We start from the raw sequence: 16,402 nt of genomic DNA, 5'->3' as shown, positions 1-16,402 counted from the left end.
CGTTATGTTGGACATCTGGCCACCCAAAATTTCAAATCCAACAGTAAAAAGTGGATATAGAACCACCTGATTCTCAGTGAATTAATTGTATCACATGAAATCAAATCGAATCGTTCCATAATAAAAAAAAAAAGTATTGTTGCAGAATTGTATCATAGCCCATGTATTGAGATGCACAATCTGGATATAAATATGCTGTCTATATACACACACCTATAAACTATGCTTGAAGTATGCATTAAAATCCTGCATGGAAAATGAGCTGACTAACCTCTGAGGGTTTGATAATGAATGGGCACTAACGTGCTGCTGGGAGCACTTTGATTAAGTTCGCTATTCTTTAATTATAGCAAATCCCACTAACCTCACTGAAGTCAAATACTGTATTACCATGGGATGGAAAATGAGAGACGTGTGTGAAATGCCCCTTTGCATTTGTTAGCTTTCTAATATTAACAGAATTCAAGAGCATGTGCATACCTCCAGCAGAGTCCAAACAACATCATCTGCTGCCGCTAATGCTCATGTATAGCTGTGGAGTTTCAGAAACTCCAAAGTTTCTGAAAAAGAGCTCCCCTCCACCCCCTCCACACACACAAAAACATACACACACACACACACACACACACACACACACACACACACACACACACATATATACAGCTAGGTCCGTAAGTATTTGGGCAGTGCCATTTTTGTTTTTGTAATTGTGCCTCTGTGCTCCACCACAGCAGCATTGAAGTGAAATAATCAATAATGTGCTTGGAGTGTTGACAGACTTTTAGCTTTAATTCAAGTTACACTTTTGGACCTGACTGGAGTTTGCATTGATTTTGAGCGTAGTCAACACCTGCAGCCATCGTCTCCACTCAGCTTTCACATTTCAATCAATCAATCAATTCAATCAATTTTTTTATATAGCGCCAAATCACAACAAACAGTTGCCCCAAGGCGCTTTATATTGTAAGGCAAGGCCATACAATAATTATGTAAAACCCCAACGGTCAAAAACGACCCCCTGTGAGCAAGCACTTGGCTACAGTGTGAAGGAAAAACTCCCTTTTAACAGGAAGAAACATCCAGCAGAACCAGGCTCAGGGAGGGGCAGTCTTCTGCTGGGACTGGTTGGGGCTGAGGGAGAGAACCAGGAAAAAGACATGCTGTGGAGGGGAGCAGAGATCGATCACTAATGATTAAATGCAGAGTGGTGCATACAGAGCAAAAAGAGAAAGAAACAGTGCATCATGGGAACCCCCCAGCAGTCTACGTCTATAGCAGCATAACTAAGGGATGGTTCAGGGTCACCTGATCCAGCCCTAACTATAAGCTTTAGCAAAAAGGAAAGTTTTAAGCCTAATCTTAAAAGTAGAGAGGGTGTCTGTCTCCCTGATCTGAATTGGGAGCTGGTTCCACAGGAGAGGAGCCTGAAAGCTGAAGGCTCTGCCTCCCATTCTACTCTTACAAACCCTAGGAACTACAAGTAAGCCTGCAGTCTGAGAGCGAAGCGCTCTATTGGGGTGATATGGTACTACGAGGTCCCTAAGATAAGATGGGACCTGATTATTCAAAACCTTATAAGTAAGAAGAAGAATTTTAAATTCTATTCTAGAATTAACAGGAAGCCAATGAAGAGAGGCCAGTATGGGTGAGATATGCTCTCTCCTTCTAGTCCCCGTCAGTACTCTAGCTGCAGCATTTTGAATTAACTGAAGGCTTTTTAGGGAACTTTTAGGACAACCTGATAATAATGAATTACAATAGTCCAGCCTAGAGGAAATAAATGCATGAATTAGTTTTTCAGCATCACTCTGAGACAAGACCTTTCTGATTTTAGAGATATTGCGTAAATGCAAAAAATCAGTCCTACATATTTGTTTAATATGCGCTTTGAATGAATGACTCCAAGATTTCTCACAGTATTACTAGAGGTCAGGGTAATGCCATCCACAGTAAGGATCTGGTTAGACACCATGTTTCTAAGATTTGTGGGGCCAAGTACAATAACTTCAGTTTTATCTGAGTTTAAAAGCAGGAAATTAGAGGTCATCCATGTCTTTATGTCTGTAAGACAATCCTGCAGTTTAGCTAATTGGTGTGTGTCCTCTGGCTTCATGGATAGATAAAGCTGGGTATCATCTGCGTAACAATGAAAATTTAAGCAATACCGTCTAATAATACTGCCTAAGGGAAGCATGTATAAAGTGAATAAAATTGGTCCTAGCACAGAACCCTGTGGAACTCCATAATTAACTTTAGTCTGTGAAGAAGATTCCCCATTTACATGAACAAATTGTAATCTATTAGACAAATATGATTCAAACCACCGCAGCGCAGTGCCTTTAATACCTATGGCATGCTCTAATCTCTGTAATAAAATGTTATGGTCAACAGTGTCAAAAGCAGCACTGAGGTCTAACAGAACAAGCACAGAGATGAGTCCACTGTCCGAGGCCATAAGAAGATCATTTGTAACCTTCACTAATGCTGTTTCTGTACTATGATGAATTCTAAAACCTGACTGAAACTCTTCAGATAGACCATTCCTCTGCAGATGATCAGTTAGCTGTTTTACAACTACCCTTTCAAGAATTTTTGAGAGAAAAGGAAGGTTGGAGATTGGCCTATAATTAGCTAAGATAGCTGGGTCAAGTGATGGCTTTTTAAGTAATGGTTTAATTACTGCCACCTTAAAAGCCTGTGGTACATAGCCAACTAACAAAGATAGATTGATCATATTTAAGATCGAAGCATTAAATAATGGTAGGGCTTCCTTGAGCAGCCTGGTAGGAATGGGGTCTAATAAACATGTTGATGGTTTGGAGGAAGTAACTAATGAAAATAACTCAGACAGAACAATCGGAGAGAAAGAGTCTAACCAAATACCGGCATCACTGAAAGCAGCCAAAGATAACGATACGTCTTTGGGATGGTTATGAGTAATTTTTTCTCTAATAGTTAAAATTTTGTTAGCAAAGAAAATCATGAAGTCATTACTAGTTAAAGTTAATGGAATAGTCAGCTCAATAGAGCTCTGACTCTTTGTCACCCTGGCTACAGTGCTGAAAAGAAACCTGGGGTTGTTCTTATTTTCTTCAATTAGTGATGAGTAGAAAGATGTCCTAGCTTTACGGAGGGCTTTTTTATAGAGCAACAGACTCTTTTTCCAGGCTAAGTGAAGATCTTCTAAGTTAGTGAGACGCCATTTCCTCTCCAACTTACGGGTTATCTGCTTTAAGCTACGAGTTTGTGAGTTATACCACGGAGTCAGGCACTTCTGATTTAAAGCTCTCTTTTTTAGAGGAGCTACAGCATCCAAAGTTGTCTTCAATGAGGATGTAAAACTATTGACGATATACTCTATCTCACTTACAGAGTTTAGGTAGCTACTCTGCACTGTGTTGGTATATGGCATTAGAGAACATAAAGAAGGAATCATATCCTTAAACCTAGTTACAGCGCTTTCTGAAAGATTTCAGATAAGAGTTCAGCGAATTCTATAAAATGTTTATTTTGCAGTGCGAATCCACCTAAACTCTGTGTATGTGCCTGACTTTTCTCCACTTTTTAGTTCTGAAAACCACTTTCTGAACTTTTGCAAAAAGACTGTATTATTATAAAGCTTTATCTCTGTACCTATGCAGGAGATGAGTAATTGTCTTTTTGTGTGTGTGTGTGTGTGTGTGTGTGTGTGTGTGTGTGTGTGTGTGTGTGTGTGTGTGTGTGTGTGTGTGTGTGTGTGTGTGTGTGTGTGTGTGTGTGTGTGTGTGTGTGTGTGTGTGTGTGTGTCTCTTCCCGGCAGGTTTATTGAACCTGGAGCAGCTCCTCCGGCAGTTTCTTATCTCCAAGGAGACGTTGTCAGTGCGCATGCTTGATGACAGTCAGGATCCGACTCCACTGCTAAAGGAGATACGAGATGACAAGACTGCCATGATTATAGTAGATGCCAACGCCACGATGTCCCACATCATTTTGGAACGGGTTAGTACACGTCATGTGCTAGTTATGCAATAATAATGGCTCATCTTGTATTAATTAAAAGCCATATTAGGAAAAGGGGGAGGTTGGCTGAAAAATCAAAATTGCCACAAATTAGCAAGGCTTGAAGTAATGATATCAGTCAATCGATCAGTCAATATTTATTGATAGAGCCCTTTACAGCAACCAAAATGTGACCAAAGTACTTTACAGTAAAAGTGAGGAAAAAAATTCTCAAGAATAAAAGCGAACACCCAATAAAATAAACTCATACAAGAAAATAAAATCAGATAAAGTGTTTGGTCAGAAATGGGGTCAGCTTGTATTTCAACCTTTGAATAAAACTGTCAGACAGATAAGACTGGGCAACACCATTAATGGCTTTAAAAACAAATATTCATCTTTCAAAATCGATTCTAAAACTAACTGCAAGCCAGTGGAGCGAGGACAGTACAAGGGTAATGTGCTTGTTGTGTCTGGAAGTGTTTGTTAAAAGATGCGCAAGCAGCATTTTGTACAAGCTAGAAGCACACAACCACTGAGCATTATCATAAAGTGCATTACAATAATCAAGTCGGGAACTGATGAAAGCACGAATGGCCTTCTCAAGATCATGTCTATTGTGGAAGGGCTTTACTTTAGCCAGTAGATGAAGCTGGAAAGACTTGTTTTGACAACATAAATTATCTGTTGATCAAACCTAAAATAGCTGTCAAATAACACTCAAAAATTGGACAGGATTAGGAACACATCAGAGGGACAGCACAGGTAAGACGATTTGGAGACAAATTCAGAGACTGTGTGGGATCTGGGTACATAGGGAGAGGGATGCTGAGGATGGAGCCACCAGGCAGGAGGAGAAGATGGAGGCCAAATAGGAGGTTTATGCATGCAGGTAACTAGTATGACAGAGGTGGAAGACATTGGTGCCATTAAGGAGGTGACCAAGTGGTGGTGACAGGCAGGAATAAGAGGCTTACTACCAGATGGGGAAGCAGTGAATTCAAAAATCAGAAGGTGATCCCAAACAGCAGTGTCAGGTATTTCTTTGAAGGAAACTGGGTGCCCATGGGAGATAATAAGGCCTAAAGTGTATCCAAAATTATGTGTTGGTCCATCCATTGATAGAGTTAAACCAAAAGAGTTCATAAGGATTTTAAAAATCATCAGTCAGTTGATGAGAGGCACAGGAAACATACAGAGGACAGGATGAGATGGAAACGATCGTTCTGTCATGGCAACACATACTGGGAGCAGCTGAAAGATGAACAAAAAGCCAGAACACCAAAGTGTGAGGCGACAACATTCAGCATGCATGAATGTCCAAATAAAATAGTCTGATTTACCGTCATTCAGATGAAGGAATTTTTTTTCTGACAGCCACTGCTTTATATCACCAATACAATTCAATTAAGTGTTCAGTGCATCACTTGCATTATTCTTCATAGACAGATAGATTTGCAGCTCATCTGAAGAACAATGAAAGGACAAGTTGTGCTTACCTATAATTGACTACAAAGGCAACATGTACAATAAAAATAGAACAGGGACAAGAACTCTCCTATCTCTTGGGGAACACAAGAGAGAGGAGAATGAGTTTGATGAGGATAGGTCACCAGTTACAAAAGAAAAGCTCCTATCAGCCAAATAAGATTTAAACCACTTGAGTACAATGCAGCGAATGCCAAAGAAGGAAAAAGTTCTCAATGAGAAACAAGTGCTGCATGTTCCACAGAATCAAAGGTTGCTGTGCCATCCGACATTACCAGCACAGCAGGGGGTCCCTGTGTCAGCAGACAAGGCGATGTCATTGGGCACTTTTAAAGGTGCTGACTCCATGCTGTGCTGTGATCTAAATTCAGATTGGAATTTTTCCAAAATGGAATTGTTTTCTCAAAAAGATTGTAACTTTGGGCCGACTGTGCTGGAAATGATTAATCTCTCATTAACTTCTGGATCTGTTCCTAAATGTTTCAAATCTCAGTGATTAAACCATTACTTAAGAAATCTAATCTTGACCCTAGTGTATTGAAAAACTATCGGCCAATATCAAATCTATCATTTTGCTCTAAAATTCTGGAAAGAGTGGTGTCACGGCAGCTTGTGGACCAACTTACCGAGAATAATCTTTTTGAGCCACTGCAGTCTGCTTTTAGATAATATCATTCCACAGAGATGGCTCTCGCTAAAGTGGTGAATGATCATCCACTTGCAGTGGATTCGGACACCACTACGGTTCTGGTGCTGTTAGATCTCAGTGCTGCGTTTGATACTGTGGATCATCATATTCTACTCGATAGGCTGGAGAATCATTTTGGGATTACTGGGAGTAAGGGAAAAACCGATCCGTTCATGGCATACAACTGAGAGTCCATGGAAGCAGCAGCAAATTCTCCAGCCGTCCTGGAGGTGACCATGCAGTGGCAACAGGCCCTTATTTCTCTTAGTCCTACAAGTATAAGAGGTTAACTACCAGATGGAGGAGCAGTAAATTCAAATATAATGGGAAGGTTGTCTGAAACAGCAGTATCATATAATTTCTCTAAGGCAGGGTTTCTCAAATTCTTTCAGACCCAAGACCACTTGACCAAAAATTAAAAAAAAAAAAATCTCGCAGACTGCCTAACTTTTCTGTTAGACTTTGGAGTCATTTTTAAATGGTCTGAGAAGCACTTTTCAGTTGGAATATCTTAATTTATAATATGATATTTTACTAATATACTCACTGACCACTAGGGGTCATTCATGGAGCACTAGGGTTCATTCACAGACAACTATTTGAGGAAGGCTGCTCTCAGGGAAACAGTGAGCCCCTGTGAGATAATAAGGTCCAAAGTGTGGCCAAGATGATGTGTTGGTCCAGATGATTGAATTAGTCCAATGGTCATTAGTCATCAGTCAGTTGATGAGAAAGACAACAAACATGAATAGTAACATCCCCACAAACCAAAAGTGTGTCGCATTTTGGAAAAAAATCTGCAGAAAGTCTTCAAACTCGTGAATAAAATCCTTATTAAATTTTGGTGGATGTGGACTGCGGCAGATAGCACAGGACTGGCAAAATCAACCACAAACAACTGCCCTTCAAAACTGGAATAATTAGTTGAAGATAATAACCACCATCTGAAGTTATCCTCGAAGACGGCGGCCAGGCTGTTCATTTGGAGCACTGAAAAGGTGTGCTTTTCACCTGGTTTGAACCAGGTTTCTGTTAACAGGAGAAAATCCAAACCATCTAGAGAAAAAGGCATTCTGGATAAAAATCTTACTTTAAAGCAACGTGGTGTTGATATACGCCACATGAACTGAGCACCGGTCAGTCTGCTGGGAGACACAAGTGTGCCGCCGGAGATTCTCTTGCAGATCCTCACAGGCTGGCAGCAAGGAAATGGATACTTGGAGTCCCAGAGAGCCATCCGGAGCCACTTGGTGTATATGTACAGTTCAGTCGTCTTGTATTACTTTCCAATCCTGACAGGAGGAAATAGTTTGTGTTTTCAGCACAGCACAGTCAGTAGTGTACTCCATCTATTAAAAACCTAAATATATTTTCCACTGTCACAATCCATTTGGCATCCTGTATCACAACCACTTGCATGATGAAAAGTCATGGCCAAGCTTTAAAACAACAGATTGCAAAATGCTCGAGCCAAATAATAGTTCTTTTTAACAGGAACATGAGTCAGGCTTGTCAAGCTGTCCCATAGAATTATATGGATGAGCACTGAATAAAGGTCTGAGTGAGTCACTGTGCACAGGTTAAATGGATTTCCTTCAGAACAGACCTATACATTTGCTTGTTATAAATGAAAAAAATTGGTGTTTTATATCCTGAGAAACTCATCCTATACAACAGTAAATATATGCCATTTTAAACCCATCAAATATATTCAATGACTCCTTGTACTGATAGAGGCGGCAGTCATGTTTTTTTCACAATTTATTCAGGTTTTTATTTTTAATTTATCACCTCTTAGTAGATAAGGCATACAATGTATTTATAAGTCACTGAAGAAAGTTGTACTGCCTGTTTGAATTCCTTTTATACGCCACCCATATGCTGATTAATTTTGCTCTATTTATCATTTAATTTCCCTCAAGCGATCAGTAAAGTTTTTTCTTATTTTCGTCATCTTTTCTTGTGCCAAAGGTTAAAGTGTGATAAAGAATGCTCTGATTGCATTACTCTCCATGGTATTCCTGTCAGTCATGTAACAAGAGGACTTTTATGTTCCCGTCCTCCATTAATGACGAGTAATAACGATACGTCCTTGGCACTTTGAATTCCACATAACATTCCCACAACTGAAAACTTAATAACGCTTTGACCACCTCAATAAAATTGATTGTGGGTGCTGAGGAAGCAAAGAGTGATGGGCACTAATATATGGCCAGTTAGCAATTAATACACACCTCATTGTTTCTAAAATACAATGGAATGGTGGATGGTGGGAGTGCAGGTGAAAGTAACTGGAGATGGAAGGGGTTGAGAGAGGAAACAAGAGTGTGCACATGACACTTCATTAAATTTGTCCAGTCTGTGTGTGAGACACCTTGTGACCCGTATCAGCTCGCTGAAAACGGAGAAGTAATTTCACAAAAGGCATAGATGCCATAAATAAATTACACCTCAACACAAACCAGGTAAGTAGACAGACACTGGAGGGTTTTTTTTTTTTTTTTCAGGAATCAGAATTGGCTTTGTGCTACCCGATCTGCTCCTGATGCTTTGCCTGTCTGTCTTAGACATTCCAGCTGTCACAAACAGCCTGTTTTTCCACTGTACTGTGACGAATCCACTGAGAAATGCATGACTGAAGCAGAGCAGACTGCATCACAGGGGCAGAATTCACATTGTTACTATTTGCACCTGTTTCAGCTTGTTTCTCCAAGTCTCTGCACTATTATCATTACAAAATCGAAAGAAGGAATAGTTTAGATTATTTTCAATGTTTGATCTGCAAAGGAAAGCACAAAGAACATCAGTACTGCTGGATTTTATAACATAATGCTTGACGTCACATGAAATGAAAACTAAGCATAAGACATGGCGCAACTGATCATATTTTCTGGACTATAAGAAGCGTTTTTTGTTGTTTTCTTTTGTTTTGTTTTTTATGAGTTTGGGAGGTTGTGCCACTTATACTTCAGTGTGATTTATATATCAATAAAGCATGTGCTTATTATTATAACTACTACTACTAATAATAATAACAGTAATTATAATAACAATAATAATACAATATACTCTTGCAACTGCATTATTCCACTGGGCTCCCTCTCATTTACACACATGCACTCAGTCTTGCTCCTACTGACTTTCATTCCCCTGCTCTCCAGAGCATATCTTTCCAGGCTAGATTCAACCAGCTCTCTACTCTAACTAGAGATCACAATGCCATCTGCAAACATCATAGTCCATGCAGACTCCTGTCTGATCTCATCCATCAACCTGTCCATCACCACTGTGAACAAGAAAGGACTCATAGCTGACCACATTTATTTCAATGCGGGTCTACTTTAAATTTACTCATTCTCTCAAAGAACATTTTTCTTATTCAAAGCTGCTGCTGCATCTTCTTGTTCTTTTTCTTCTTCTGCTCTTCAGTGTGAATCACAGTAACTGATTCAGTATGCAGGAGGAGCAGCTTGTCATATGGAGACTGCCATCTTGTGGCCACAGATGATAATGCATAACGTTTTCATATATACGTTGATTTGGAATATAAGCTGCAGGACCTAACAAACTCTTAAAGTGTTACTTATACTCCTGAAAATAATTAGCTATGAAAAAGCAATAGTTGTTAAAAACTTATTTTAAAGTGAAATAAAGAGCTTACAGCAGATGTCACAGTTTACATTCAAGGAGACACTTATCACAGCTGACCAGTGGAGAAGTATGAAAATACTCTTTCTATTTTTAGTTTTTCTTATTAGTTATAGTTTTTCTCCTGTATTTGTTCATCCTGCACTTGTCTTCTGTCTCAGTCTCTCACCTCAATCAGACATACAGGCTGCCATCAGTGGTCATATTGTAACTATAGCAACGCTGGAAAGCCTGGATTACAGAGCAGCGAGAGCACCCAGTGGGATATCTCAGTTTCTTTCTGTTCTCCTTTTTTTCTGTCAGTTTTTCTTTACAGTTAAAGTTGCTTGCTTTGTCTCTCTCTTTCCTTTGTCACTCACAGTTTCACTTTGAAACGCCACAACATACTTGCTTCACAGATGCCGATAACCATCCTTCGATTTGTCTCCTTTATTTGTAATAATGTCTTTCAAGCGAGATCCTGCAGCGGGGTGGTGGAACGTTGGCAGTTCCACCTCTCACAAGGAACATGTGTTTGCCAAATGCAACAAAACCCTGTGTCGGGCTTGTCGATTAGAAAAGTGCAAAGATTGTCCAAAATGGACAGAGTCATGTTTTGTTGTGTGCAAGAAATTCCCCCTTATTTGTCTGTTTGCATCTTACTCCTACATCAATCCAGCCTCAGACAAAGGTCTCACTCTCCAAGGTTTTAGCATTCAGTGGGTTTTAGGTCAGCAGTGTTAGCATTCTGAATGTGATCTCATTTAGTCAGGCTTCCACTGTTTAGCACAGCTGTGCAGAACCGCAATGAGAGATAGTGAGCGCAGTATACGAGGTCTGTGATGAAAAAAGCGGCCCTTTTTATTTTTTTCAAAAAATAAATGGATTTGATTCATATGTTTTTATGTCAGACAAGCTTGAACCCTCGTTCGCATGCGTGAGTTTTTTCACGTGTGTCGGTGACGTCATTCGCCTGTGGGCAGGCCTTGAGTGAGGAGTGCTCCACCCCGCCCGTCGGAATCTGTTTGTCTGAATAGCCGCTGCGGACGGCGCGCGTTGCTTTATCAACATTTTTTCTGGACCTTTGAGGGATATCCGAGTGGACACTATTCGCGAAATTAAGCTGGTTTTCGGTGAAAAGTTTAACGGCTGATGAGAGATTATGGGGTGTTTCTGTCGGTGTAAGGACTTCCCATGGAGCGGGACGTCGCGCAGCGCTTCCAGGCACCGTCATCGGCCTGTTTCGACCTGAAAACATTCTAATTTAAGGCTTAATTCATCCAGGATGTCGTGAGAGAACAGAGAAGAGTCATAACAGGCCGGCATGAGGACTTTATGCGGACATTCCACTGTTTAAGGACATTTTGTAATGAAAGACGTGTGCGCAAATTCGCCAAGTTGTTTCCGTGACGACTCGGCGAATCTGTGTGCGCCACGACAGGAAAAACACCTCCGTGTTGAAAACCATTTGTAAAATTCAGGCGGCTTTTGATGGCTTTCAACAAGTGAGTGAGAAATTGTTTAACAGCTTGGGCATGTTCCAACTTGCCCGTTAAGGTTTCCAACACGGAGGTGTTTTTCCTGTCGCGACCCCCCGCGGTCGGGTCCGGCCCGACATGCAACTCTACCCGCACGTTCTTTTATTACAAAATGTCCGTTAACAATGGAATATCCTAATAAACTCCTCATGCCGACTTCTTCTGAAAGTTCTCTGTTCTCTGACGACTTACTGGGGCAACAGAGCCTGAAATGTGGAAGTTTTCAACTTGAAACGGCGAGACGCTGCCGCCTCGAAGCGCAGATCGCCATCAGGCGCCATGGGCCATCCTTAAAGCGACACTACCAGACCAAAATCTCTCATCAGCCGTTAAAATTTTTACTGAAAACCAGCTGAATTTATCGAATGGTGTCCACTCAGTTGTGCCTTACAGTTTTTGAAAAAACTTTTATCAAACAAAGCAGCAGTCTCTGAGCCATTCCTAAACAATGAAAAAACGATGAGGGGCCACTCCTCACTCAAAGACTGCCCACAGGCGAATGACGTAACTGACAGGCGTGAAAAAACTCTTGCATGCCCACGAGGGTTCAAGCATGTCTGATGTAATCACACGTGATTCAAATCCATATGGTTTTTGAAAAACGTGATAAAATAATACTTTTATCACAGACCTCGTATGTGCACGATGCGAGTTCTGTGCGCTCTGACCAAAAGCTGGAGGAGATCACATGAAGTGGAAATAAACTAGTCGAGCTAATTTCTAGTGCAGCCCATGGAGGACAAGATGATTTTTTTTTTCATAGCTTCTTGTGCTGATGTTATTGTATCCTCTGAATGGGCTTCAGGAAGCTTCTAAAAGCTGTCTATGTTATACTGTACTCAAGTTTCTGTTTAGTGTTTATCAGGCTGGATGGTCAGGAATTGCTAAACACAAATGCACAGCTCGAACAAACAGCTCTGGATTTTAGATCTTTACTGTTGTGGATAGCAGAGGTTGGTACACGAGTAGGCAGTCAACGAAAAGCAGCAGTACAAAAATCATCAGCAAAAAGGCATGGTCGATGCAACAGGCTGGAGGTCAAGAACACATGAGGCAGGCAGGTCTATGGAAAGCAGGTACAGAGCTGGAATGAAGCCACAAGGCACAACAAATTGGTGAGGAACTAACACACCCAGTGAGCTTATATAACCCCAGGTGATGATCAGCAAATCAGAAACAGGTGTGCATGGAAAGCATCAGAACAAGGGAAACACCCATCACCAAGAATCAAGAGAAAGACAAGAGAAGAAGAGACAGACAGACCCAAGCAGAAAAAACCCAGAGAGAATAAACAAACCGAAACCCATGAAATATGAAAAATAACAAACAGATCAAAAGAAAGAAATAAAAACAGATAACCAAATAAAACTCAAACCCTGACAGTGTCGGACCAAAGCCATGGAAAAGATCAAAAAATTTAATGAAGGTTTAAAATAAGGCACAATTATTAACCAGATTGTGTCCAAAAAGAGAATCTGAATCACCTTGTACACTTACTTTGTGTATCCGATACACGACCCCATCGCATTATTCAGTCTCACTGTGCAAAAAGACATCATAGGAGTGATTTATGCAGTGGCATCTGCTTTGAACTTTTAAGGGTCAGTGAAGACCATGTGATTTCATCTAAATACCCTTGTATAACTTTACATGCTCATTAACCAAAAACAGCAGCAAATAAATGTCTTGAGTCTGAATTTGTGTCTTTTTCCTGGTTCTCTCCCTCAGCCCCAACCAGTCCCAGCAGAAGACTGCCCCTCCCTGAGCCTGGTTCTGCTGGAGGTTTCTTCCTGTTAAAAGGGAGTTTTTCCTTCCCACTGTCGCCAAGTGCTTGCTCACAGGGGATCGTTTTGACCGTTGGGGTTTTCCGTAATTATTGTATGGCTTTGCCTTACAATATAAAGCGCCTTGGGGCAACTGTTTGTTGTGATTTGGCGCTATATCAAATCAAATCAAATCAATTTTATTTATATATAAATAAAATTGATTTGATTTGATTTAAACTTGTAAGCCCTAAAAGAACTCGACTGCTTAATTTCAGCTGGTGCACGATACACACATGCTGTACCGTGTGGTGTCTTCTTATTAACCTGAGGAACACACAGTAGACCACCCTCCTGAGAACACAGTGCACGTGCTGGTACATGCAGCTACACCCTAAAATCCACCCTATGAACAGGTAGCCATTGTGAAGAAGTCCACACCAATGTAATTTGACCAAATTTTTTAGTCCCAGTCAGCATTCAAGTAACCGCATTGGCCACCATCTGAAGAATTTTAATACTTTTCAGTGGGAGGCCTGAAAACAAAACGTTACAATAATCAGTTCAACATGATACAAACATAAATGAATCAAAACCTCATCATCAGCCGGAGACAGAATTGGTCTAACCTTTGCAATATTTGATGAATGAAAAAAGCTGTCCTTGTTATCGCTTTATCAAAAGAGAGAGGCTATGATGTGTCCACAGCACACACCAAAACACCAAGACAATTTATCACTTCCATTGTGCACATAACCTACAACTCTCGCCCTCGTTATACATGCAGATTGGTAATATTTACCCGCCTGTATCCTGTGTGTTGAATGTGACATGGTGTGTGAGAAAAACAAGCATCTGGTTCACCATTCTGGTGACGGCATGAATGGTAGACAGCTCGCACCTGTGGAAAGAGCCTTTAATGTTTATTGTAGGTAACAAGATGGTATTTTACAGGAGGTCTGCTGAGTTGTCTCAGCATTTTTCCCATGTGACTGTATCGTCTGTGCTCTAGTCCTCTGTGCGTCTCTTAATCTTCCAGTTATATAATACATGGCCGATACATTTTACTGCTGTGCCATTACTATGACAACCAGGTGCCTTCTATCATCTGCTAATGAATGTCTTGTTCTCCCCCTTGTCAGTTCTATTGTAAGACTAAACCCTGGTGACACTGAAGGAGCTTCTTGCATGTGAAAGCTGGATATGTTTTTGCAATAACTTGTGCCACTTTTCTACTTTGAAGGCTTAAATTATACAAACTCCACTAAAGGCCAACACTAGCGACTCTAAGAAGATGCCAGAGTTAGACTTTCTGCAGATAGGACAGCTAAATGTTGAACATTGGACAGGTTCTGATAATACAACCCCTGGCAAAAATTATGGAATCACCGGCCTCGGAGCATGTTCATTCAGTTGTTTAATTTTATAGAAAAAAAGCATATCACAGACATCACACAAAACTAAAGTCATTTGAAATGGCAACTTTCTGGCTTTAAGAAACACTATAAGAAATCAGGAAAAAAAAACTGTGTCAGTCAGTAACGGTTACTTTTTTAGACCAAGCAGAGGGAAAAAAATATGGAATCACTCAATTCTGAGGAAAAAATTATGGAATCATGAAAAACAAAAGAACGCTCCAACAAATTACTAGTATTTTGATGCACCACCTCTGGCTTTTATAACAGCTTGCAGTCTCTGAGGTATGGACTTGATGAGTGACAAACAGTACTCTTCATCAATCTGGCTCCAACTTTCTCTGATTGCTGTTGCCAGATCAGCTTTGCAGGTTGGAGCCTTGTCATGGACCATTTTCTTCAACTTCCACCAAAGATTTTCAATTAGATTAAGATCCCGACTATTGCAGGCCATGACATTGACCCTATGTGTCTTTTTTTCAAGGAATGTTTTCACAGTTTTTGCTCTATGGCAAGATGCATTATCATCTTGAAAAATGATTTCATCATCCCCAAACATCCTTTCAATTGATGGGATAAGAAAAGTGTCCAAAATATCAACGTAAACTTGTGCATTTATTGAAGATGTATGACAGCCATCTCCCCAGTGCCTTTACCTGACATGCAGCTCCATATCATCAATGACTGTGGAAATTTACATGTTCTCTTCAGGCAGTCATCTTTATAAATCTCATTGGAACGGCACCAAACAAAAGTTCCAGCATCATCACCTTGTCCAATGCAGATTCGAGATTCATCACTGAATATGACTTTCATCCAGTCATCCACAGTCCACGATTGCTTTTCTTTAGCCCATTGTAACCTTATTTTTTTCTGTTTAGGTGTTAATGATGGCTTTCGTTTAGCTTTTCTGTATGTAAATCCCATTGCCGTTAGGCGGTTTCTTACAGTTCGGTCACAGACGTTGACTCCAGTTTCCTCCCATTCGTTCCTCATTTGTTTTGTTGTGCATTTTCGATTTTTAAGACATATTGCTTTAAGTTTTCTGTCTTGACGCTTTGATGTCTTCCTTGGTCTACCAGTATATTTGCCTTTAACAACCTTCCCATGTTGTTTGTATTTGGTCCAGAGTTTAGACACATCTGACTGTGAACAACCAACATCTTTTGCAACATTGCGTGATGATTTACCCTCTTTTAAGAGTTTGATAATCCTCTCCTTTGTTTCAATTGACATCTCTCGTGTTGGAGCCATGATTCATGTCAGTCCAATTGGTGCAACAGCTCTCCAAGGTGTGATCACTCCTTTTAAGATGCAGACTAATGAGCAGATCTGATCTGATGCAGGTGTTAGTTTTGGGGATGAACATTTACAGGGTGATTCCATAATTTATTCCTCAGAATTGAGTGATTCCATATTTTTTTCCCTCTGCTTGGTCTAAAACAGTAACCGTTACTGACTGCCACAATTTTTTTTCCTGATTTCTTATAGTGTTTCTTAAAGCCAAAAGTTGCCATTTGAAATGACTTTAGTTTTGTGTCATGTCTGTGATCTGCTTTTTTTCTACAAAATTAAACAACTGAATGAACATCCTCCGAGGCCGGTGATTCCATAATTTTTGCCAGGGGTTGTATGTAACCTTTAATGATCTCAGAAATGAGCCCAGCATTGGAAATATTTAAGTCACACATAAAGTAAATGTCTCTTCAGATTCTCACGGGAGCAATGGTGAGAATATTTAAAATGTGTTTACCTTCATGTGGAAGATCACGTGGGATTAAGTATGCACAAACTGGTAGTATAATTAAAAATATATACAGTATATAACAACAAGTTACATCTTTTCAGTATGATTTTCATAGTCCACATTACATCAAAATTAAACAGAAGTAACTTAATTTTTCT

The 16,402-nt window shown here is 40.2% G+C and overlaps 1 protein-coding gene across 1 annotated transcript in view; it reads left to right on the top strand.

Annotated features, from left to right (window-relative positions):
• grik4 (glutamate receptor, ionotropic, kainate 4) overlaps positions 1-16,402 on the top strand; it is a 1,339,327-nt gene that overhangs the window by 808,573 nt on the left and 514,352 nt on the right. The window contains exon 6 of the mRNA XM_034169301.1: positions 3,800-3,978. Coding sequence (XP_034025192.1) covers positions 3,800-3,978 — 179 coding nt within the window. The remainder of the gene's footprint in view (positions 1-3,799; positions 3,979-16,402) is intronic.

This window comes from Thalassophryne amazonica, chromosome 4 (assembly GCF_902500255.1).
Source record: "Thalassophryne amazonica chromosome 4, fThaAma1.1, whole genome shotgun sequence".
Lineage (NCBI taxonomy): Eukaryota > Metazoa > Chordata > Actinopteri > Batrachoidiformes > Batrachoididae > Thalassophryne > Thalassophryne amazonica.
Note: the sequence above shows the minus strand (reverse complement) of the source record. Positions and strands in the feature narration are given on the sequence as shown.